This window comes from Podarcis gaigeae (genome assembly GCF_964106915.1).
Source record: "Podarcis gaigeae genome assembly, chromosome: 7".
Lineage (NCBI taxonomy): Eukaryota > Metazoa > Chordata > Lepidosauria > Squamata > Lacertidae > Podarcis > Podarcis gaigeae.
Window position 1 is genome coordinate 27,161,835 of NC_139683.1, and position 22,880 is coordinate 27,184,714.

The window sequence follows — 22,880 nt, forward strand, 5'->3', positions numbered from 1 at the left end:
CAAATCGAATCATTGAGCAAACTTATGAAAACAGTTGTCTGCATACGGATTTATCAATAACTCTGCAAATGGGTGGAGAAAACGCCAGGGAAAACCTGACAACAATCCAGAACCCCTCCTCCAGATGGGTGCATTTTGCAACGTGCTCTTGGCATCAAAACAAGACATTCATGGTGGGGTTTATTCTGTTTTAGTTTGTGCTGTGATGCTTCTGGACGGGCTACTGTGCAACGAAAGGGGGACAAAAATAAACCAGAACCTTTGCGGTATAAAAAAGTTACGGGATTTGAACAGGATATTATGGGATATGCACTGATTGAAACTGAAGCCTCCCAAAACTTTTGCAGGCATGAAGAGTATTGAAATTGAAAGTGTGTGTGTGTCCACTCCAATAGACACATCCCTTTACTAGGGACTAAGCCTTTAGGGTGGCCTGTGGAACTCCCTACCAATAGGAATCACCCTTGCCGCCTTCTTTTTTGAAGTCTTCTGAAAACTGTGTTGTTTAGACAGGCCTGGGCAATATGATTTTGTTCTTTTTAACCAACCAGTAATTACTGATGTTTTAAACTGATATTATAATCTTGCATGTTGTACACAACCTTATTATGATACAGAGGTACCTTGGTTCTCGAACTTAATCTGTTCTGGAAGTCTATTCGACTCCTGAAATGTTCAAAAACCAAGGCACAGCTTCTGATTGGCTACAGGAGCTTTCTGCACTTAAGCAGAAGCCACGTCGGACGTTCGGCTTCCGAAAAACATTTGAAAAGCGGAACACTTACTTCCGATTTGTTTGTCAACTAAGCCATTCGAGAACCAAGGTTCCACTGTATTATGAAAGTGCGGGTGATGATAGATAGATAGATAGATAGATAGATAGATAGATAGATAGATAGATAGATAGACAGATCTTAAGTGTTGCAGAAGAACAGGAATAAAACTTCCTCCTACTTTCTTTGTGGAGTCCATTGCCTTCAGTATGGATAGATTGAGGTCTTCCAAAGCAGACAACACATTTTCATACTCTCCCAAGTGCTGGGAAAAATATTCTAAAAGAAACAGAAATTCACAGCTCAAGCAAAGGAAGAAAGATCAAGGAATTATTCTAATTTTTTAATTTTTTTTTTAAAAATAGGAATCAAACACATATATAGAGAGAACAAGAAGCATAAGGATCTAAACTCTGGTAGAAGGCTCTTTCCCATTAGAATGGGGGGTCACAGTAGTTTGCTAACAGCCTGATGCTTTATGACACATGGTAGAGCTTCTGGCTATGCTGTCCTGTATTCTAACTGTATTCTAACTCCTATGTACGCGACCAGGAGCTTGCACAAGGAAAGGTACAATAGATTGTTGAAGCAAAGGGGACATGAAAAGGAAAGCAGCACCAAAAATGGGCAAAAATGTAAAGAAAGGACATGAACCTCCTCGAGTAACATTGTCAGATGCTAACACCAGCCCTAGCAAGTGGCTATTGAGATGGTACTCTAGAACCCTCTTTTTGTAGATACAATACATACACACGTAATTCAGAAACTGTGACAAAAGGAAATAATCACGGGGTGAACATCATTCTAGGGCTTCTTGTAAGGCGTCTGAAATACCTCACACAATATCACATGACCCTCGCCTTTCTATCAACTATCAAAGCAAGATGTAAGGAGACTCACAAAGCATAGGAAATCACAGACAGCTTCCCTAGGGAGTCTCCCCCTCAAAGATTGGGGGGGGGGGAATCTTGGCAGAGAATCTACACATTAAACAATCCAGTGTTGGGGGAGTGGGGAGATTTGAGAAAAGGGGCAGGATCACTTAAAGGCAGCATTTGCCTTATTCCCCCCACCCAAAGCAAAAGAGGGATACATTTTAAGTTAATATCCTAGAGAGGGGGAGAAGCAATTTAGAATAAAAGACATACAAGAGGTGCATGTAATTCTGCACATTTATCTAGTCTCATTAGTGGTAATGGTTTATTGATTACCTTCCCTGGGAGTTCTGCACAGCTGCATTTTACATAATTAGCTGGTGTGATTAAAAAGGAGCCACTTTGGCTACAGAGCTCTTTTGTTTAGCTCCACCTGTCCATGACGCATCCAGAACGGAAGGGTTTGGGAGTAAAAATTAACTTACCAAAAAGTTCTTCTGTGTCAAGGTTGCTGTAAAAAGAAGAACATCATAAAACGAGTGCTGTAATTGCTATTGTGTGCATCCTGTTGCTGTTTACATGTTAAGCCCAACCACCCTGAAGGCTACATTTATTTATTTATATAAACATTTTATACCATTTCATAAGTAGTTTACTTGAAACAATTAAAAAAAACCCCAAGCAAAACCTTTCCATAAAATTACATAAAAATTTGATTGGAAGAAAACAGGATATCGCAAACAAAACTGTGCCAATAAAATAAAATTTAAAAATTACAAGTCAATGAGAGCTTGGTCATTATTGTAGTCCTTTGAATTATCTACGGGAGGGCATTCCAGAGGACGAGGTCTCCTTCCATGCTGTCTCCTTGGGATATCTTAAAAATTGGCTTGGTCCAAACTGGGGAAGGTGGCCCCAGGTTGTACAGGCCTTAAACGCTAACCCTGAACTTGGCTTGGTAACTAATAGGCAGCCAATGCAGATCTTTCAACTTTGGCATAATAGGTGTAAAGCTGGGTGTCCCACTTTGCATCTTAAGCAGCTACCACTTCCAAACCAGGCGCAAGGGTAGCTCCACAAACAGTGCATTACAGTAGTCCAATTGGGAGACTACCACTGTATGGACCACTATGGCAAGGCTAATAGAAAGTTCACCACTTTTGAAGAGTTCCATGCAACAGCAAGGTCATCCAGAAGTTATTTAACACTCTGCACTTCGCTGGAACGTTTGACTGTGTTGTATTTTATAAGCAGTAACCTGCCTTGTGCCTGGAAAATTCAGTGAGCCAATGAGTATCAAGCATAAATATCATGATTGGTTTTTAAGTGAAGGGTGAGAATTTTTCCTGAGCCAGTACTTAATTCCTGCCATATGGAGGTGCAAAGATTCCATTCTGCATGGAAGTTGTGTTATCTGACCTGTAAATTTGTTCTCTCCAATTGGGTGCTTGTATTGAGATGTAGCTCAGTTGTTCTCCGTGCCTTCATAACAAATGCACGAAATGAAATTCACTACAGAATGGAGCAGTTGTGAATAACAAATCACGATGACAATGATTGTCATCGTTTCCCTCAACAGATCCATCCACAAACCTGGAACACAATTTGCTTCCTTGCGTAAGAGAATTATTCAAGTCAGAGAATGGCTGTGCAGCTGGGAACACAGGCACCAGATCAGTTTATTCAACTCTCTGAATGGTGCTTATAAGAGCTGTCAGCAACTCACAAGATGCTGTTGTGAAGAGCATAAAGGGTAAACTCTTGAACAGGGATTATTGAGTTGTGGGGTATTATAAACTTGTAGATTGAGCACCAGATTTTGTTGGGCCCTGTCGGGATAAGGCTTGGCAGGCCCTGGAGGAGGAAGAGGAAGAAATGGGGACTAAATGGTGGGAACCTGGGTAGGAGGAGGAGAAGGCATCTCTCCTCTTGCTGTTCCAACTCCAGTCACTTCAGAAGGGGGAGCAGGGATTCTGTCTCTCCCTCTGACCTTCCTGCGGAGAGGAGAGTTTCTCTGGAAGCTGAGGAAGGCCAAAGAGGAAGCAGCAGTGACTAAACAGGAGGGCATTGTCACCAAGAAGCAGGGGCCGCCTTCATAGAGAAGAGCAGGCCCCTCTGTCCCAACACAGCATGCACTTGCTATCTCAGAATTCCTGCAAAGTGAGAGAGAGAGAGTGAGCATGCCAAGCCTCACCTTTAGATCTTGGCGGGAGGAGCGGGGAAACTTGTTGGGACATCCTTGTCATTTCCAGCTAGTTCTAAAGCTCTTCCCCTGCTCCCAAACTGAATCCTGAGCATCATGTCTGCTGGCGAGTCTGTACCGATACTTGCTGAATAAAGATCTCCTTCTTACTTCCAAGTAAGTGTATTTGTTTTGAGTAGGAATTGGAACGATATGCAGCTTCAAGGAGACCTTGCATGGACATATTGCCACCTCCATCTCACCCCCACCCCCTTAGTTTATAAATGTAAAAATAGAGCATGTGATATATGCATGCGTATTAATAGGGTACCCATGAATCAATAATTCTTCTACTAAGACAAATTCACTTGTCCCGACCCACAATTATACACCAAATATTAAACGCATTGGTGTGCCCTTGCCTGTGTCCTATTTGCATTCAACATATAGCTGTATGTGGAAAGTGTGAGGAGAACCTGAGCTTACAGTGTTAAACAGCTCAGGCTGTGCGTCCTGCCTACTGTGGGGCGGAGAGACTCTGCGTCACATCCAAGAGTCTCAGTCCTTTGTTCTATTCTGCTTTCGTTTTTGTCCGGGACAGACGCGCTTGCACAATCACAGAACATCAGGAGCATAGTACCTCCTGAAGATGCTATGCTTAATGTGAGTAAGTCAACACTGCATGCAGGGTCAGCAACAGCCCTGCTTTCCTCTCCATGCATTTGCTATGTGAGTCCTGATCCCCACCACACAGATATGTGATAGCTCAAGCAATGGGGAAGTCAATAGTTCCTGGGTTCCAAGTTGACAGGGAACCTTGGAGATGGATCAAGTTATAGATTTCAGTACCATGGTTAGTGGCCCTGCAGCTGAGGCAGAACATACAAGTTGCCTCAGCGGTGACCTGGAGCAACTGCCCTATATTTATGGCTTGAGCTAGGTGTTAATTGACTAGAGGCCTCAGCCCATTCATGATGTTATCAGGCTAGTTAAAGATCCGGAACGTTCTTCTGTAGCCATTGGCTTGTTCTAGGCTCCAGAGTTTCAAGCTGTGGGGATATCTCCTGATCCTCAGAATCTGCCAGCAGAAGTGTGGCAGTGAGGAATAGAGGAGTGGAGGAAACCAAGAATGATTGTCAGCTGCCATATTTCAATCAGCTACCACACAATGATATTCCTGAGACTTCAGGAATGAGAATGCAACCTTTTCTTCTTTTTTTACAAGTTTTTGGCATCTCCTCATTTTGTAGCGTTGCTGAATGCTCCTGTCTTTTTCCCTGACACCATTTCCCTGAGGATCCCATTATTAAAACAATTCCTAGGCGGGCGCAGGAGCAAGAACATTTGCTTCTGTAATGAGGTTTTTCAAACTGCGCTCTCGCTATCTATTAACTGTTAGAAGAACGCTTCCTCAACAGAAGTCTAAGTTCAAAACGATTTAAATGACAATTATTCCGGTGTTTTAGAAAATACTGACAGCCTAAAAATGTGCCCACATGAAGCACCCAAATTTATAGTTCAGTCCTTCCTAACAAGCCAATGTGACAGCAGACCACCCCTGCAGCAGGACCTCTGAAACCAATGGCAAGTAACTTGCAGAAAGTAGGTGTGCGTGAATATGCTTGACCAAAAGGGGAATAAATTTCCGGAGACTGACAGAAATGATATTCCCGCTTTAGGAAATGTTGGACCTAGGTTACTGAAGAGGCATATGAAATGTCCCTGGGGAGGAGTGAGATTGCTTCCAGATTGTCAGTATTTTGCAGGGGAAATTCAAGCACAAATTGGAACTTTAGGTTATGTGACTAAAGCACTCTTGCAACAAATAGATTTTACTTTTCTTTTTAGTGAGTTGTTTTTTGCTGTTAGGAAAGTGATAGGGAAACACACTGAAAAGTGTGAGATGAACCAATGATTAAAGGGAAGCTGTGTAAACACTGCACCAGCAAATCAAGATGAATGATAATTTGTCATAATGTCTCTGCAAACAAGTCAGAATTGGTGCTCTATAAAGAATGGATATAGTCCAGCGCAACGTGGGTCTCATACACATGACCCTGAGATTAAGATTCTCATGCTGTACTAATTGAGCTATTCCAGCAGTGTTGACAAGCATTGCTATTCTGCAGGCATGCTGGACCTGGAACCTCCCCAGAACCAAATTGATTTGATGCTGGCTTCACCCTTGTCAATCACAACTCTTCCGGAACACATCTTAAAAACTGTCCACTTGAGCACATGCTTTGCCTGGAGGATCTATGCCATCTCTCCTAAATTATAGGCCTCATGCATCCCCCCAGCACGCTGAAGGATGCCTTGCACTATGGAAGATGCTGGAATTAAGAATTATGCAATTTTATCCACCTGGAAACTAGTCTCGAGACATCTGGATATGCCTTTCGTAATTTGCTCTTTGGGCAGTGACAACACAATGTGAAGACTATGGCTCATGTCACTCCTTTTAAGACATACACATTAAACTTTTTAATGGAGATTCTATGTACTGAATGCATTTGCTTATAACAAATTCCAGGGAGCCAGAGTCAACTATGGATTTACTGCTGCCGTTTATAAGATGATGCTGTTTGCAGCAAAGCAGCAGAAGTAGCAGCCTATCATCAGGCTGACTGGCTGGTTACGGTTAAAAAAACACACAACTGAAACGTAACATTATAGAACAAGTCCTCCTTTTTTATCTATCTTTAGAACTCTGGTATTCTCCTGCCTGCTATCCTAATGAGCACTTAAGCCAACGCAACAGGAAAATAACAACAATAAGCTTTGGATTTAACATTTCTGGGGATTTAGGCAACAAGCTATTAACAAATAAATAAAAAAACAGGACTCATACAGTTATTATCACATTGCCCTCAGAGTCTGGGGAAAACCCAAGATCCTCAAAGCAGAAGCGCTGCCTTGGGGGAATAAATTTGACCTCACAACTAATGTGCAAACACTGTGCATCTTATGTAGTGTGAACGGTTCATCTGCAAAATCCTAACATTACCTCTAGAACTAGCTGAAAGGCTATTAAGCAGACCTTGGGGAGCTCTTACAGCTTAATGCATGCCTGAGGCCACCTGGCACGTTCTGCCAGAGGCATCCAGCCTCCTCCTCTAACAGTTTACAGGCATGCTAGGTGTGCTAAATGAACACATATTGGGGCATATGGGCAGTGCCGGATTCACATATAAGCTATGGGGCCCAGTCTCTTGGGGGGCCCAAAAAAATTTAAAGGGAAAAAAACTGGATGTACATTTCCAAAATATAAGATAAAAAACAAATAAAATAAAATCTACACACAGCAACAGTGTTTTGTGTTGTGTAGGCTCCTATTTGTGATGTGCAAATGGCTTTCAATACCTATTAGGTCCATAAATTACCATATAGCATATATTCAACACAAAAAACAGCGACAATTTGTTGTTGACAAAGGACAGCTGGACATATAAAGAGCCCCATTACCTTCAGTAGCTTAGGGCCTCATCAAAGCTAAATCTGGCCCTGCAAATGGGTATTAAATGGAATATCTGTAGATAGGTCATGTGCAAATCTAAGGTGCCATCCACATTTACGCTTGCCCAGGGGAAACTGCTGTTTACTGCTAAAATGGAATGAAGTATGTCGGGTTTTCTGCAGTTTGTTCCGACTGAGTGGTAAACAGCGGGTTTTCCTGGGGAATGCAGTGGGGCAAACGGAAAACCACTCGGACCCATGCCTAGAAAGCACGGAACAAGCAGAAGTGCGGACGACCCCCCCAAACACAAGAGAATTTGGATTACGTGGAGACTGCTGTTCAGTTACGCAGCTGTATGCACGAGTGCTGTCTCCTGACTTTCTAATGAATATGTGTCGGTTGGGAGTAGGGTGGCCATTTGCAATTCATCATCAAAAGAAAAAGTGGATACATAAAATTCACATATTCTCTCAAATTTCAGCACTCCCCCTCCCCCTTGAACTCTGTTCTACAGCATTGTTTTGGCAGTGGGGCACCCAGTGTGACCACACTGGTCACGCTACCCTAAAACTGACTCTGGTGTAAGGGTGCACATTTCAAAATAATGCCTATAATTTGGACAAAGATACAATACACCTCGCCATAGTAGAGCAGCATACTTTCCAACATTTCTCCAATGAAAATAAGGATATCTTATTCAATAATCATAATTTTACTATTTATACCCTATAAATAGGGTGCCCCAGCCACGGCAAGAGGCTTCCATGATATATAAAAACACAATTAAACATTAAAAAGCTTCCCTACACAGGGCTGCCTTCAGATGGCTTGAGGTCACATTTTACTATTTATACTCTCCAACATTCCTCCGATGAAAATATGGACGCCCTACCATACCTGCCAGGGATGTGGGTGGCGCTGTGGTCTAAAAGCACTGAACCTAGGGCTTGCTGATCAAATCCCCGCAACAGGGTGAGCTCCCGTTGCTTGGTCCCTGCTCTTGACAACCTAGCAGTTCGAAAGCACATCAAAGTGCGTCAAAGTGCAAGTAGAAAAATAGGTACCGCTCCGGCAGGAAGGTAAACGGCATTTCCGTGAGCTGCTCTGGTTTGCCAGAAGCAGCTTAGCCATGCTGGCCACATGACCCGGAAGCTGTCTGTGGACAAACGCCGGCTCCCTCGGCCAGTAAAGTGAGATAAGTGCCGCAACCTCTGAGTCGTCTGCGACTGGACCTAATGGTCAGGGGTCCCTTTACCTTTACCATACCTGCCAATATTTCTTGGCTGAAAATTGGGACATTCTGGGATCAAATCAGAAACTGGGATGCCTTCTGTAAATCTGGGACTGTCCCTGGAAAATAGGGACACTTTGAGGGTCTGGGGCAGCATATGAGCAGGTGACCTGTGTTTTCGTGTGTGTGCTGGGGCTGCTGTCCACCCACTAACTGGTGATGAGGAACCTCAAAGGCCCCGTGCTCCCCTTCTTTATCCTCAAACCAGATTTGGACCAGATAGAGCACTTCTTCAAACAGAGGGCTGTCCCCCTAGAAAAAAAACCTGTTGGCGTGATGAGACAACAGTGACACCTCCCTCTCTCCCATTCATTGAATGCACAGGGCTATGGTGTGGTGGTTGAAGTGTCAAAACTCCTTGCCATGTATAGAGAGGACCCATTCTGTGAGTTTAACCAGTCCTTTTTCTGATAGGGTAAAAACAGTCCCCCGCTGTTTCACAAAGGAATGATGGGGTGGGGAGGTTCAAGGCCACAGCTGGTGTTAATCAGAGTAATCAGTAAAGCTTGGTAAAGGTAGCTGCAGATTTGATGCAAGGCCTCCATACACCAGCTGAGCCCAGAGACTCTAATTGTAATTTTGAATCATCTTAAAGTGGAATTTTGAGCCTTGTTCCAGCAAATGGCAGGGCGAAACTTGAGGGTTGAGCTTCCCGATTTGCATATTCTTCGCTTTCACCTTTCACTGGGCTACAGATAAGATATACCAGTAGAGCAGCTCTTTTGCTTCTGACTAAAGCTGAGAATTGACTTCTGCAGCAGCTCTAAATATTAAGTAGGCAATTATTTCTTTTCGCTTATGATTGACCATGTTCTCCTCTGAACTGTAACACATATATTTAAGGTGAAATAGTGCAATTGGCATGACTTTCCCAGTAACTGCATCACAACATACTGTGGTATAAATAATGCTGTGTTCTAAACTGCAACCCACTCTGGGACCTTAGAGTGACGGGTGGATCATAAAGCAAAGGAATAATGTAAGAATGCAGTTTCTGGGGAAATCATACACCAATGGCAAGACAGAGGAGCCAAGCCAGAAGAAAAGGGAGCAAACCTGGTTGGCTCCAGAAGGAAGGAAGAAAATGGTATACAGAAGCAACGTACACAGGTTAACACATTATCAGAGTTTTAAGAATACTTGTAATTTTATTATGAATGGACAATAAGTAATTCAAATGGTTAAATTTTTACAATGGACATGTAGTATCTTGATATACAATGGAACCAAGGAAGGGAATAGGGAGAAGTCAATTTGTTCTGTTTGGATTCTTTTTTTATTATTGCTGTTTGTTTTATTTTTGTTACTATTGAAAAATTAATAAAATGTTATTTTAAAAAATGCTTCCTAATATTAATGACATAGCCCACTTCTATGCATGTTTACTCAGCAGCAAATCCCATAGAGTTCAAGGGGACTTTCCCCAAGTAAGTATACAGGACTGCGGCTCTTTGCAATCACTGGTCCAAGTGATGTATTATCATTTGCATTTCATAAACTGGAAATCAATAATGACCAATAGCAACTTGCCCAAGGCTACTCACTGAGACAATGGCTATGATGGCACCTGAACTCACATCTCCTAGGCTCAGGCTCAACATCCTATCCAGAAACACTGGCCTTTCTAATCAAAGACACCAAGGATCAAGCTGGAGATGTGTGACATTCTAAGCACTGAGCTATGGTCATGCCTCTTTTCAAGCAGATCTAGAATATGGATGGGGAACCTGTAATATTCTTAAGTGGGTCCCTAGTCACATGGTTGCACACCTTCCATGCACCACAGAGGACTCCAAGAGAACAGCAGAATGCCTGCTTTATGAAACTGGAACTACCTCTGAGGCCAGCTTACACAGAACAGGCAGAGGGCTGAAACACAAATAACATACGTACAGGGTCATGGTGCTCTACCATTGGTTTATAATGAGCCTTCCTTCTCAAAAGAGGCAAAATAAATATATATATATACCCCGCCCATCTGGCTGGGTTTCCCAAGCCACTCTGGGCAGCTCCCAAAATATAATAATAATAATAATAATAATAATAATAATAATAATAATAATAATAATAATAATGTGATAAAACATCAAACATTTAAAAATTCCCTAAACAGGGCTGCCTTCAGATGTCTTCTAAAAGTCAGATAGTTGTTTATTTCCTTGAAATAAATGGTAGGGCGTTCCACAGGGTGGGCGCAACTACCAAGAAGGCCCTCTGCCTGGTTCCCTGTAACCTCACTTCTCGCAACAAGGGAACCGCCAGAAGGCCCTCAGAGCTGGATCTCAGTGTCCAGGCTGAACATTGGGGGTGGAAAAAACCAGAAACTGGGAGTTACAAGGGAGATGAATTACCCATTTATTGTTATTTTTTGTAGCATCTTGTTTAGAAACACAGAATGCAGGCCATGGGCACCAAACAGGGTATATAGGCTGCTGTTCCATGGCATTTCATATGCTATTCGTAAAGCTGCAGTTTTACCAGGAAAATTCATATTGCACAACCATACTGCCTTTCTAAAGGCTGCCCATATGACTTTTAAATAATGTTACCCACTCTGTGTTGTGCGTGTCGATGGTGTGAAACAGCTCATGCAGTTCTTCTCTGCTCAGGATTCCGTCAGCGAAGTAAGCTTTGAATTCATCAAAGGATAGTTTGCCATCATCTGAAATCAAAGACGCAGAAGGAAAATTGGTTGCACAGATGGCTGGTTTTTCCCTTGAAAATCAAATTGATTCCAGAAAGGTGTTTCTTTAAACAACAACAAGTTTTCTCATTTTTAATCTCTGCATAGAGCTGAGCTCTAACACTAAAGGGGAAAAAAGAGGAAGCAAGAGTGCTAACAAAATGGTCAAAGGCCTGGAAACGATGCCTTATGAGGAACGGCTAAGGGAGCTGGGCATGTTTAGCCTGGAGAAGAGGAGGTTAAGGGGTGATATGATAGCCATGTTCAAATATATAAAAGGATGTCACATAGAGGAGGGAGAAAGGTTGTTTTCTGCTGCTCCAGAGAAGCGGATATGGAGCAATGGTTCCAAACTACAAGAAAGAAGATTCCACCTAAACATTAGGAAGAACTTCCTGACAGTGAGAGCTGTTCGACAGTGGAATTTGCTGCCAAGGAGTGTGGTGGAGTCTCCTTCTTTGGAGGTCTTTAAGCAGAGGCTTGACAACCATATGTCAGGAGTGCTCTAATGGTGTTTCCTGCTTGGCAGGGGGTTGGACTCGATGGCCCTTTTGGTCTCTTCCAACTCTATGATTCTATGATTCAAAACCAATGATCAATAGATAAGTACAACAGCAGGCTACTTCATGTCTTTCCTTAGGGAAACACTTTGGTTTTTTTATATTTTAATGTATTTTTATTAAAGATTTTCTTGATTTACAAAAGTGAGAGAGGCTAGGGTTGGCCTAGGGTGTGGTTATTCATTTGTGGTTGGCTGTGGTGGTCTTTGCTTTCATGTGTGAGTGGGGTGTGTGGGTGTTTTGGATCAGGTTAGCCATATTGATTTGTATGCTGTTGGTGGATTTTTGTCATTGTCTTGTTGGGATGTGTATGTGATAAAGGGGAGCCATACCGGGGTGAAGGCGTCTTCTTCTATTTGTCCCCATGGCAGTTTCAGTTTATTGGTTAATTTTTCTAGTAAGGCTGTTTCCAATATTATCTAAGCATCAGTGTTTGGTATCTCAGTGGCATCAGAAAGAAGGCAGAAATATAAGGAGCCTGAGGCTGGAAGTGAAATGTGGGTGTTTAAAAAGCAATATATCAAAGTTAGCCCCAAACTGGAGATTTTTGTTTGAGGATACACCCACTTCATGTCAATCCAGCCAAGACTAGTGATGAATCTTGGTGAAATGTTTTACCCAAAGCTTCAAACTTGTTAACATCTGTCATCACCAAGGACTGATCCTCTCAAGGCTGGAACCCCCACCACTCCAGTAATATTTGAATGGTGCCTATTCTCATGTACAGCTTTTCCCAGGACAACGCAGAGCTGGTGCGTGAACTTCTCACCCGACATGCGGCTATTCCCACATGATTTAAATGGGACCTGAGCACAGGAACGCAGAAACCCCACCTGTAACGGGAGGGGAGGGTAGGAACCTGGCCTGGTGCGCGCTGGGCCATCAGTCCTTCCTTGCCCCCAGAATCCAGTCAACCAAAACTCCTGGACCTGGCTCGCCAAATTGTTATAAGAAAAAAAACCTGCTCCTTTCCCCTTATATATACAGACCCAAGAGCCTGTATAGCAGGGGTCGGCAAGGTTTACTGGCCATGGGCCGGATCACACCCACGGAGATTGTCCATGGGCCGGACTGGTGAGTGCAATGCCGGAAATTGTATCTGGGCATGTCAGCTCCACCGAAAATTGCTCCTGTGCATGCCCAGACGCAGAGAATTGTGCCTGTGCAGAAGCGATTTTTGGCGTCTAGAAATGTGCAGACACGATTTCCAGTATCTACATGTGCACAGAAGCAATTTCTGACACCACTTGGCGAGTGCGCGGGGGACACACTGAGCAGGCGGCTCAGTTTGGGATAGCTTGTGGGCCACATCCGGCCCATGGGCTGCACGTTGCCGACCCCTGCAGTATAGAGTCCTTCTGTAGGTTCCCTATGGGCAGAAGAAAATAACAGAGGCCAACCAGAGAATATTGAGAAGCAAAGCAGCTAGTAAGCCTGATCTTTATTAAACTGTTTCAACAGGGTGCTCAAACTCCCAAGCAGGAGGGAGGAGGAACCCAGAACATTGGTGTGCAAGTTCTTACATAGACTTTTGAAATTCCCACCCTGTAGCTCAAGGCCACCCCCCTATACATCATACATGCATCACTGAAGGGGCAGTCTACAGAAGTCCTGTTTCATAACAAAACCACACGTAAAAAAGGTTACGTGAGGAAGAAGAAAACTCTTTCCGTCTGTCACTATAGGAAGTGTGCCGCAAAGCTGCTATTATTTGAATGAGTGTGGTCATATCGGTTCATACTTTGCTGGGAATGTCTAAGCATGCCAGAGTTGCAGAACATGGCTGCCGATTATTCCACATTAGACCCCAGATATCTCCCAATGTGTGCTGTTTCTTCGTGATTTTTAACCCAACAACTTTAGTTTATACAATTGTGCAAAACAGTGGACTGATTTCTAGAGGTTATAGGCAAGGTTGAGGGTGTGCACAGCCCTGTGGTTCCTACATGATTACAAGTTAAAAACCAACCCGAAGGGGTGCTAATTACTGAGTTGGCTTTTTAAACAACAAAGCCCAAACTTGCACACAGTCAAGCACAGTATCTTCCTAAGCTTGTTTGTAGCAATGCAAGATATGAAAAGATATAAAAATTACACACCAATATTAAGCACAGTAACATAGCTAAGGGATAATAACCACGAGCTGCTAAATATAATGGCACAATACTTTGCCCGAGATACTTTTGCTTTCTCTTGTTTTCTTTTTTCGGCAGAACCGTCTTAAACATTAAATTCAGAATCTAAATGTGCCTGTCATTTGGCATCAAATGTAAAACACTGACTGAATGCCAAGAATAAATTTGCCTTGATAAACATGTGATTTTGTAGGTAGCTTGACTTCCACATCCTCCAGGCAACAAGTTCGCTCAACTCTTAACATACTACTACATGCCACCCCTATGAGTGATGTGAGATTCCAGGGGTACCAGGCATGCTTTACACAGGATTTGTGGTTCCTTTTGGACAATTAGGCACAGCAGAGACTACAGTGCCTTTCTGATATATGGTTATACACACACACACACACAACCTGAAGCTTTCAACGGAGAAAGTTCAGCACATCAATATCCCAAAGAGGGTTCTGTCCCTCTCATTTGCACAGCACCGCTTCCAAGAACCGACAGCAGCATCTCTATCCAGCACATTGTTTCTTAATGCCAAACTGCCATTCTAAAACTCCAGTCCTCCCTCTAAAACTATGGTACTGCCTTTAAAACTACATCCTTCTGTTCAGGGACGAAGGAAACCCATCCATTTGTAAATGAGATTTGCCTTGTTGTCCTTTGACTTGCCAGTGGCTCAATACCCCAAAGAAAATTAGCTTTCACCCATGTTGACTGCCTAGGATTAAAGGGGGATGGATAGCTGATACTCGATTTAGGAAGATTGCCTAGGTTAATTAACTCTTCATATATGCTTATCCAGGGGATTAACAGGGGCTAACACACATCTTAAATACACATGAGTCTGGCTATTACTTCCAAGGAAATTAGTTTTGGCACCCCCAAACCTTAATTAAAACCCAGCTCTAAATTTATCGGGAATTTAGGACATTTTGCACCCACAAATTCATAACAATATTATAATGCTGGATCAAACATTATATGCAAAACCATGGGAAAACCTAGAAAAATGGGCTTCTTGGGAAAATGTGGAAATTAACAGCCATGCTTAATGAAGGAGAGAGGTTTAGAGAAGATATTAGTGAATGGAATCTGGTAATGCAATGAAGTTAACTCTTTATTCAAGGAAGCTGAAACTGTGCAGGCCTAGTGATCCTAGAATCCTCTTCCCAGTAAGTCTTGCTGCAGTGAGGTATAGTCGTACCTTGGAAGTCAAATGGAATCCGTTCCGAAAGTCTGTTCGACTTCTAAAACATTCAGAAACCAAAGCGCGGCTTCCAATTGGCTGCAGGAAGCTGCGTCGGACATTTGGCTTCCAAAAATAGTTCACAAACCAGAATGGTCACTTCCGGATTTGCGGCATTCGGGAGCCAAAACGTTCAAGAACTAAGCTGTTTGAAAACCAAGGTACGACTGTAGTTGCAAGGACAGATGGTCCCCTCCTTCCCACTGCTCTCTAATGCTCCTCTTCTTGAGGGTCTTTCCCAAGCAGTCACAGACCGCATCTGCTCACATCCACTCTCTACTCTGCCCTCTTCTTTGTGTGTTCTAGGAGACCAGAGGAGAGGGGAGCTGGTCGCAGCACCATCTCTGTTTCCTCTGCTTCTGTCTCGGAGTCTGTACTGTTCTCTGACACAGCCTCTTCCTGCTCACTAAACCCTGTTACCTCTTCAGCTTCCAATGCCTCCTCCTCCCAGTCTGCTCCTTCATCTCCCTCTGACTACTCATTGTCATTCCACCACCAATCCCCTGGGCTCTGAGCCTTCTTCCCCTGAGAGTTCCCCAGCTAGTGCCTCCGACCACTCCTCTGCCTCCAGTCAGTCCATGACAATATGTTTAATGACCAGAGTTCAGAAATGGCAGGAGGTAAGTGGAGGGCGAACTGCTTGTTTCAGAAGGCACTTGTCCCCCAATCCCTTCTGACGCCATCTATGATGGAAGTGGCACCCCCTATGATGGTAGTCATCTACAGATTTTTGTAACTCCTGGTGGAAGAAGCTGTTCAAGGCTGCCTAGGCAGGTATGTGGAAGTCAGAGAGGGCATAGTTTCCCTGCCTAATAATAATAATAATAATATTTATACCCCGCCTATCTAGCTGGGCTTCCCCAGCCACTCTGGGCGACTTCCAACAAAATATTAAAATACAGCAATGCATCAAAAATTAAAAGCTTCCCTAAACAGGGCTGCCTTCAGATGTCTTCTAAAAGTCTGGTAGTTGTTCTTCTCTTTGACATCTAGTGGGAGGGCATTCCACAGGGTGGGTGCCACTACCAAGAAGGCCCTCTGCCTGGTTCCCTGTAACTTGGCTTCTCGCAGTGAGGGAACCGCCAGAAGGCCCTCAGCGCTGGACCTCAGTGTCCATGTAGAACGATGGGGGTGGAGATGCTCCTTCAGAGATACTGGACTGAGGCTGCATCATCAAGCACCAAGGCTGCATATGTTATTGTCCAAAGAAGGCTGAAAGTTTCTCCACACCAGATTTCCTGGCTCTCTTGTAGAAACAATGAAGTAAAAAATAAATAACCATCTCTCAACCCTGTTTAGGGCTGTCACCAGGCTCACAGTGGCCACAAGGGAATAGCCCTCACTCAACCCAACCTTGAACTAAACAACGCCCAGGTGCCACAAGAAGGGCTTCAGCTAGTTTCTCTCAATGATTTTCAAAGTAGAAGAAAGAAGCCAATTTTCTGTCCTCTGATCTTTCCAAAAGTTCACATCTTGAAGACAAGACGAATCATGAAATGAAAGCCTTCGCTGAAATCCCATTTTCTTCAGATGAAAAGTTAACCAAATGCAGTACCATTCCCCCTGGCAACATATCTTTTGAGAAATTATTTCACCCACCTTCCTGATCTCACATACTCTCTTCCTAACGTGTTTCATTAGCATTTTCTCAAGTAGTCATAGAAACCTGTTTAGAGCTCTTTGGAGAATAAACTAAACTCTAAAAGGTAATATATATATATATATATATATATATATATATATATATATTGTTTTATATGAGAATGGTATTTATCTTTGGCAGCTTACCCACCAACAATGTGTTCAGTAAAGGAAGATTATACTGACTTTCCCAGTGGGCTGCAGTCTAACACATAAATCCTAATGACAGGGTGTAAAAGTTTTCCTAGGGAAAATAGGAAACTACCTTACATATTGAAGCAGACCAGTAGCTTGATACCATCTACACTGACTGGCAACAGATCTCTTGGGTTTCAGTAGGGGGACACTCCCAGCCCTAGCTGGGATTGAACCTGGGACGTTTTGCAATATCATTTAGCTGCCCAGTTCTTACTTAGGAGCTTAGGACCCAAGGCCCAAGTAGGCATTCTGGCAATGGTTCCACCCAGATCAGTCATATTAAAACAATTCAATGCTTCAACAGAATTAAAACAAACAAACCCTCTCTTGCACTGTACACAATTTGACAAGGGTATTATTAAACCAAATCCATGCATCAAAACTTTAGATACTCTTTGGGATAAATATAAACATATATTAAGTCAGGGACTCTCAATTCTGGCATCATTATCCTATAACGAAAAATGGAGGAAGAGGTTCCATTGGGGAATATTAATTTATGGAAAATGCATGGGATCATAGAACTTAAATAAAATCTACCAACTGTGTTGGCTCAGAGGATACATCCACTTCAGAAAGACTTTGGGGGGGGGGTGTTGGGGGGAAGGGAGTGTTGAGGGTTGGTCACAGGTTTTTTTTGCACCTTATAAACTCTTTACACATCATGTATTCTCAGTCAACTATGCTGTGCCTTTCCTCAGTTCTTAATTATTGTCTGCCTTTTAGGAATGCAGTTAGAAGGAAATGTAAACACTGCACAGATGTTTCTATGCAGGACCCAAGTTCTATTTGCAATGCAAGATTTCTGCTTAGATCTTGTATTGTGAAAAGGGGAGTAGCAGATCTGGAAGTCAAAACTGAACTTATTGAGGTTAACACGTTAAAGCTCTTGGCCCACCCATCCTGGGACTTTCAACTATAACTAGTACTTATCATTAGGTAAATTAAAGCAACTACCTTAGGTTGTGGATGCTAAGGTGAGGAATGTCACTGAGGTGCTAAAAGATGCAGTGTGTCGTGTGGCCTGCCTGGTTCTCTCAGGTGCAGTGAAAGATACTGTCCTGTTATTGCCATAGTTGAAGTAAGCATCTTTCTAGAGACCATCTCTTTTAGTCCCAGTCTGAACTGCTTGCCTTTCCACAGAAACAAAATTAGTACATTAGGACCTCCAACCTTTATCACCTATGGCAACAAATCACTTGTACTTGTCCACCTATTTTACATAACAAAACCAAATCTGTTTTGCACATTTGACCAGTCAAACAGTCCTTCTACTGTCCTGAAAGCAATCTTCCAGTGATGGAAAAACAAGAACAAATCTGTCTTGCCACCAGCATCCCACAGATAAAACCATCAATGCCACTGTGTGCTACCAAGACTACAGAAAGCCCATTTCAGAGCACTCTATAATCCAATGCAAAGAGTCAAACTAAATACCCCAATGGAATCCCTTAGTGCTTTAACACTACATTTCTCTGAAAATAAAGAAGTAATTGGACTTACCATTTTTATCTGCTCTTCTCAGGACCTGCAAAGAAATAAATTCAGGCTTAGTACATTATACTGATGGCACCTCTCCCCGAAAGTCCTAATGACTGCTCCCAATGGCTTTGTGTAGATGAAGGCCCAAATACACCCTTGGCAAACTGGATGATAGCTGTTCCAACCCAAAGATTATAGTGATTACAGTATCTCAGTACAGGTAATATTTCTGGAGGTAACATTTTCTGTTGGATAAGGGATGGGGAACGTGTTCCAAAGTGCATCCATGCAAAGTGGGGAGTCATTCTCAGTCATGCACAAATTAGCAACTGCATGGAATATGGCTACCAACTTATAGTGGTGGCCACCAACCAAAGATGGCTTGGGAATATTTTGCTCAATGTGAGGCTTGAACCCACGACCATGAAAATAAAAGTCTTCTGTTCTACTGGCTGAGCTATCCCAACGGTATTTAGCACATGATATAATCAACATACAATAGTATTTATTATTTAGCAGGATCTGACCATTAACAGTGTGCAGGATTCAACATTTTATGCTTGTCAACACCTTGTAACACGACAAAAAACCCCCACTATTTTAAAGGCTTGTTTTCCCTCTGCCAGGCTTAGGACAGCAGCCGCTGCAGCTGAATGTACTTGATGTAATCTTATACCGTCTTCTTGTGCACAGGATTTTCCCCTAGATGCCTGATAAATGCCAGCCATCCTTTCTCTACATGCTTACAATATTAATTGTTGGCATCTCTGATTGACGAAATGGACTGGTCCTGTTGCAGATTTTGGTCTCATTTTTGTGCTTCTCTAGATTCACTTTGTTTCTTACAATGTTTCCTTTTTACCTAAATAATTTTTTAGATTTAATTTTAATTATATTTTTAAATTTAATCTCCCCCCCAAAAAATGCATTTATATTCTTTTGTGTGACCTTTGAGGACCTTTTTGGGGTGGAAAAGTGATCTATACAATTTAATATCTATCGTATCGCATCATATCACAGACAGCCTATCCAAGTACTAAATGAGATACAGTATAGATGTCCTTCCATTTTCCATGGCAATCAATTAATATTCGAAACCAGTCTGGCTGTCCATAAGAAAGTGACTCAATTAGTAGTTTGAAGTTTTTAATTTCCATTCATATGTCTTTAGCCACTGAAATTAATGAGCACAACTAACTTAGTTTAACCCACATTTATGTTTATTTATTTTTACAAAAGAAAAACGTTAATGCATTAGAGGAAAATAGTATAATTTTGCCTCCTACAAATGATGGGGTGGATTGCATTTTTTTACTTTGATTTGCTCTCCCCATTTGACAGGCTAACTTGCTTCTCTTTCTATGGCTGCAATCCTACCCACACTTACCTGGGAGTAAGCCTCCCTCAAATGCAAACAGAGTTGATACGAATAAGATTAGGATTGTGCGATGAGCCCCTCCCCCCGCAATTCTTATTTTTATTTACAAGTGTATCAGAATGCCACTTGCTAAGCTGCCTTATCACCCTGCATACTAAAGACAGTAATAAAAAAAAATCCAAGGAAATTATGCATTGAAGATTCCCTCAATGCCTATCGACGCTATCACAGATCTTTCTTTTTACTACGGGAGTACTATACATATTCGGTAGCAACCTTGAGTAGCAACCGAGCAGCAAAACGTTTTTTTTTCACCTCCCCATTTATCCCATTAATTTCGGAGGCGTCAGAACAACACAAGATGTGGATGTCTATGATCCCATTCTCCAGTGCTTTTGTAAAGTTTTTTTTTTTTTTTACTTTTAGTCTGAGGGAGGGGTGTTTAACAGATTCACCTGTGCCATTTCTCAACCCCCCCCCACCCAGAAACTAGGAACGTAACGAGGAAGAGAATAAAGGACTTTGTGCTGAGACACCGCGCCTGCGATTTGCCTCCTGTATGGCTCAATTTTGGGGATGCTCAGGGCATCTAAAATGTTTAGGATCAATATTTTTTAAAAACCCAAAACCATGTTCCAGCATGGTCCCCTGTTGGGTGGCTCATAAATCTAATCATCATCATCGCTGCATGATAGGCAAACATTCAACAGGTGCAGCTTGCCTCCTCGGTCCGCGGATGCAGCGAGCGGCGGAAGCTTCAACCTGTGGATCGTTTGCAGCTCTCGGAGGCGAAGGTAAGGAGCCCGGTGGGGAACAGGCGGCCACCCCCCCAGCCCCCCTCCATGCTCCCTTCCAGGGAAAACTTTCTAATTTAGATGCATCCATCTAAATCCAGAAGATGCTGAAGCTTGGGGGGGGGGGTGGAAAGGGGAGATCACCAGCCAAGCAAGCGCAACAGCGACAACCCAGAGTGACAGGCGCCCTGCTTACGTCGAGAAAGATGGAGAGTCCTTTGGTCATGGTCAAGGCAGCGCGGAATTCTTCGCAGGCGTCCGCGCTGGAGGGAGACGTTTCCGCGCTACCATCCGCCGCGCCGTCCATGTTGCCGGCTGCCGCGGCGAAAGTGCCGGAGGGCTGGGCTGGATGGGAGCGGCAGGCGCTGGCGGCTCCTCCCTCCGGGCCAAAGGTCCCCCCCCCCCCCCCCGTTGGCCTTTGGGGGCGTCAGGGCCGGGTCGCTGTCTCCGCTGCTCCGCCCTCGACGGGCCGAGGAGCGAAACGAAGGTGCCGTCGGCTTCCCCTCCTCCTTTGGGGGACTCGGCTGCCTGCTGCTGAATCGCCGCCCAGCGCGTTCTGAACCTTATTCGGTGAAGCAGCCGCGAACGCCTGCGTTCCTGAGCATGTGCAGAGTGCCTTTTCCTTGTGAGCTGTACAGCAGCGGCGCGCAATGCCGCTGCTCGGCAGACGTGGCAGATTTCGGAGGTCTTGCGTTTCCTTAGCAGGATTCGCCCACCCAGGCCAGGATCCTGCTTCCTGCAGCAGCCAATCAGGTGCTTTTGGGAACTCTACAGGTGGGGCTTGAAGGCAGAAATTGCTAGACGGAGATATATGCTACCTCCGATCATGGGGGCTCCATAAAGGCTTACTTCACATTAGAAGCTTAAAATGTAGCCATTCCCGCCCCGCCCGAGACAGCTGCATTTCAAGCCAAATTTGCATGGTGTGTTCACATCAGTGTGAGAAGGGGCAAGAATGCCTTCTTTCCCCAACTCATGGGATCTTTTTGGTTCTCTCTCCCCTGCAATCCTTCTACCAAAAAAATACTCATGAAGCTGCTCTCTGCATATGTGAGACAGCTGTTCCGGTGTTTACATTGGTGCTAACTCCACATCCAGTTTTCTGTATAGTTCTTGTGCAAGCTGCCTTGAAATGCCTTGGTTAGTAGAATGATGAAGTGCATCATGATCATCATCATCATCAAAGTATTGCTTCATACCTCTACATTTCAGGGCAGAATCCCAGAACTGACAACAGATGCTAAGACTCGAGGCATGTACACACAGTGTGATGATGTATATACAGTGCTGGGTGCAGGTGCCTTTTTGAGGTGCTGTGCACACATCATCCCTGTCCAACACTGCTTGCCCATCTGTTATGTACTGAGTTGAATAGGATCCAAAATGCAGCCGTCTGATTGGTCCTAGAACAATAGGATTCAGAATACAGCAGTCTGATTGGTCCTAGAACAATAGGCTCCAGAATGCAACAGTCTGATTGGTCCAAAGGAGCCACCCGATCCAGCTCAAGGTGGAAGTGAATCCGCAACCTGATTGGCCTACAGGAGAATCCCGGAATTAGCCAATCACGTGGGGCCCATTGTGTAAATAATGTATATAAAGCAGACATTCTGGAGGAACTTCCTTTCCTCCTCATCACTATGAGCTGAATAAAGAGCATGAAATCCACCCTTGACTCCGAGTATATGTCACGATCTAAAGTGCATTCTGCTGTAACGAATGCAATCCATTTTGTGTATGTTGCTGTTGCACCTGTCTGTCTCAAGAGACAAAGGAGTGTGCCACCAGAGGTGAAGTCAAACTGCTGCATTATTACCAAAGTGACCTCCCTGGGGCGCAAGCCTAGGCAGTGTGTATGGAGGTCCTGGGCTGCCCAGTCGACAAGACCCCCTTTTTGGCCTCGCTGGTGTGGTCCAAAGGACAGCAGAGCATTTTGCACAGCTTGGCTGCAGGAGTTGCCAGAAGGAGGCGTACAAGACACCACCCAACTGTCTTAGGGACTCTACTCTGGATTTGTGTAGGGTTTATTCCTTCTCCTGAAAGTATATAGTATATGGTACTTGCTATATGCATGTGCACACAGAACGTGCTTCCTCAGGTCACCTCCATGAAATGGACAAAATAGGAAGCAGGGCAGTAACTTAGCTGCCTCTGCATATCCTCTGCATATCAGTATATCAACACACCAGTTTCCGGC

At 43.6% G+C, this 22,880-nt stretch overlaps 1 protein-coding gene across 1 annotated transcript in view; it reads right to left on the minus strand.

Annotated features, from left to right (window-relative positions):
- The window catches only part of NECAB1 (N-terminal EF-hand calcium binding protein 1), a 41,392-nt gene extending 20,243 nt beyond the window's left edge, over positions 1 to 21,149 (minus strand). The window contains exons 1-5 of the mRNA XM_083747933.1: positions 20,880 to 21,149; positions 18,533 to 18,557; positions 11,132 to 11,240; positions 2,134 to 2,159; positions 955 to 1,052 (exon numbers count right to left, since the gene is read on the minus strand). Coding sequence (XP_083604059.1) covers positions 955 to 1,052; positions 2,134 to 2,159; positions 11,132 to 11,240; positions 18,533 to 18,557; positions 20,880 to 20,990 — 369 coding nt within the window. The 5' untranslated portion in view covers positions 20,991 to 21,149. The remainder of the gene's footprint in view (positions 1 to 954; positions 1,053 to 2,133; positions 2,160 to 11,131; positions 11,241 to 18,532; positions 18,558 to 20,879) is intronic.
- Between the last annotated feature and the right edge of the window lie 1,731 nt (positions 21,150 to 22,880).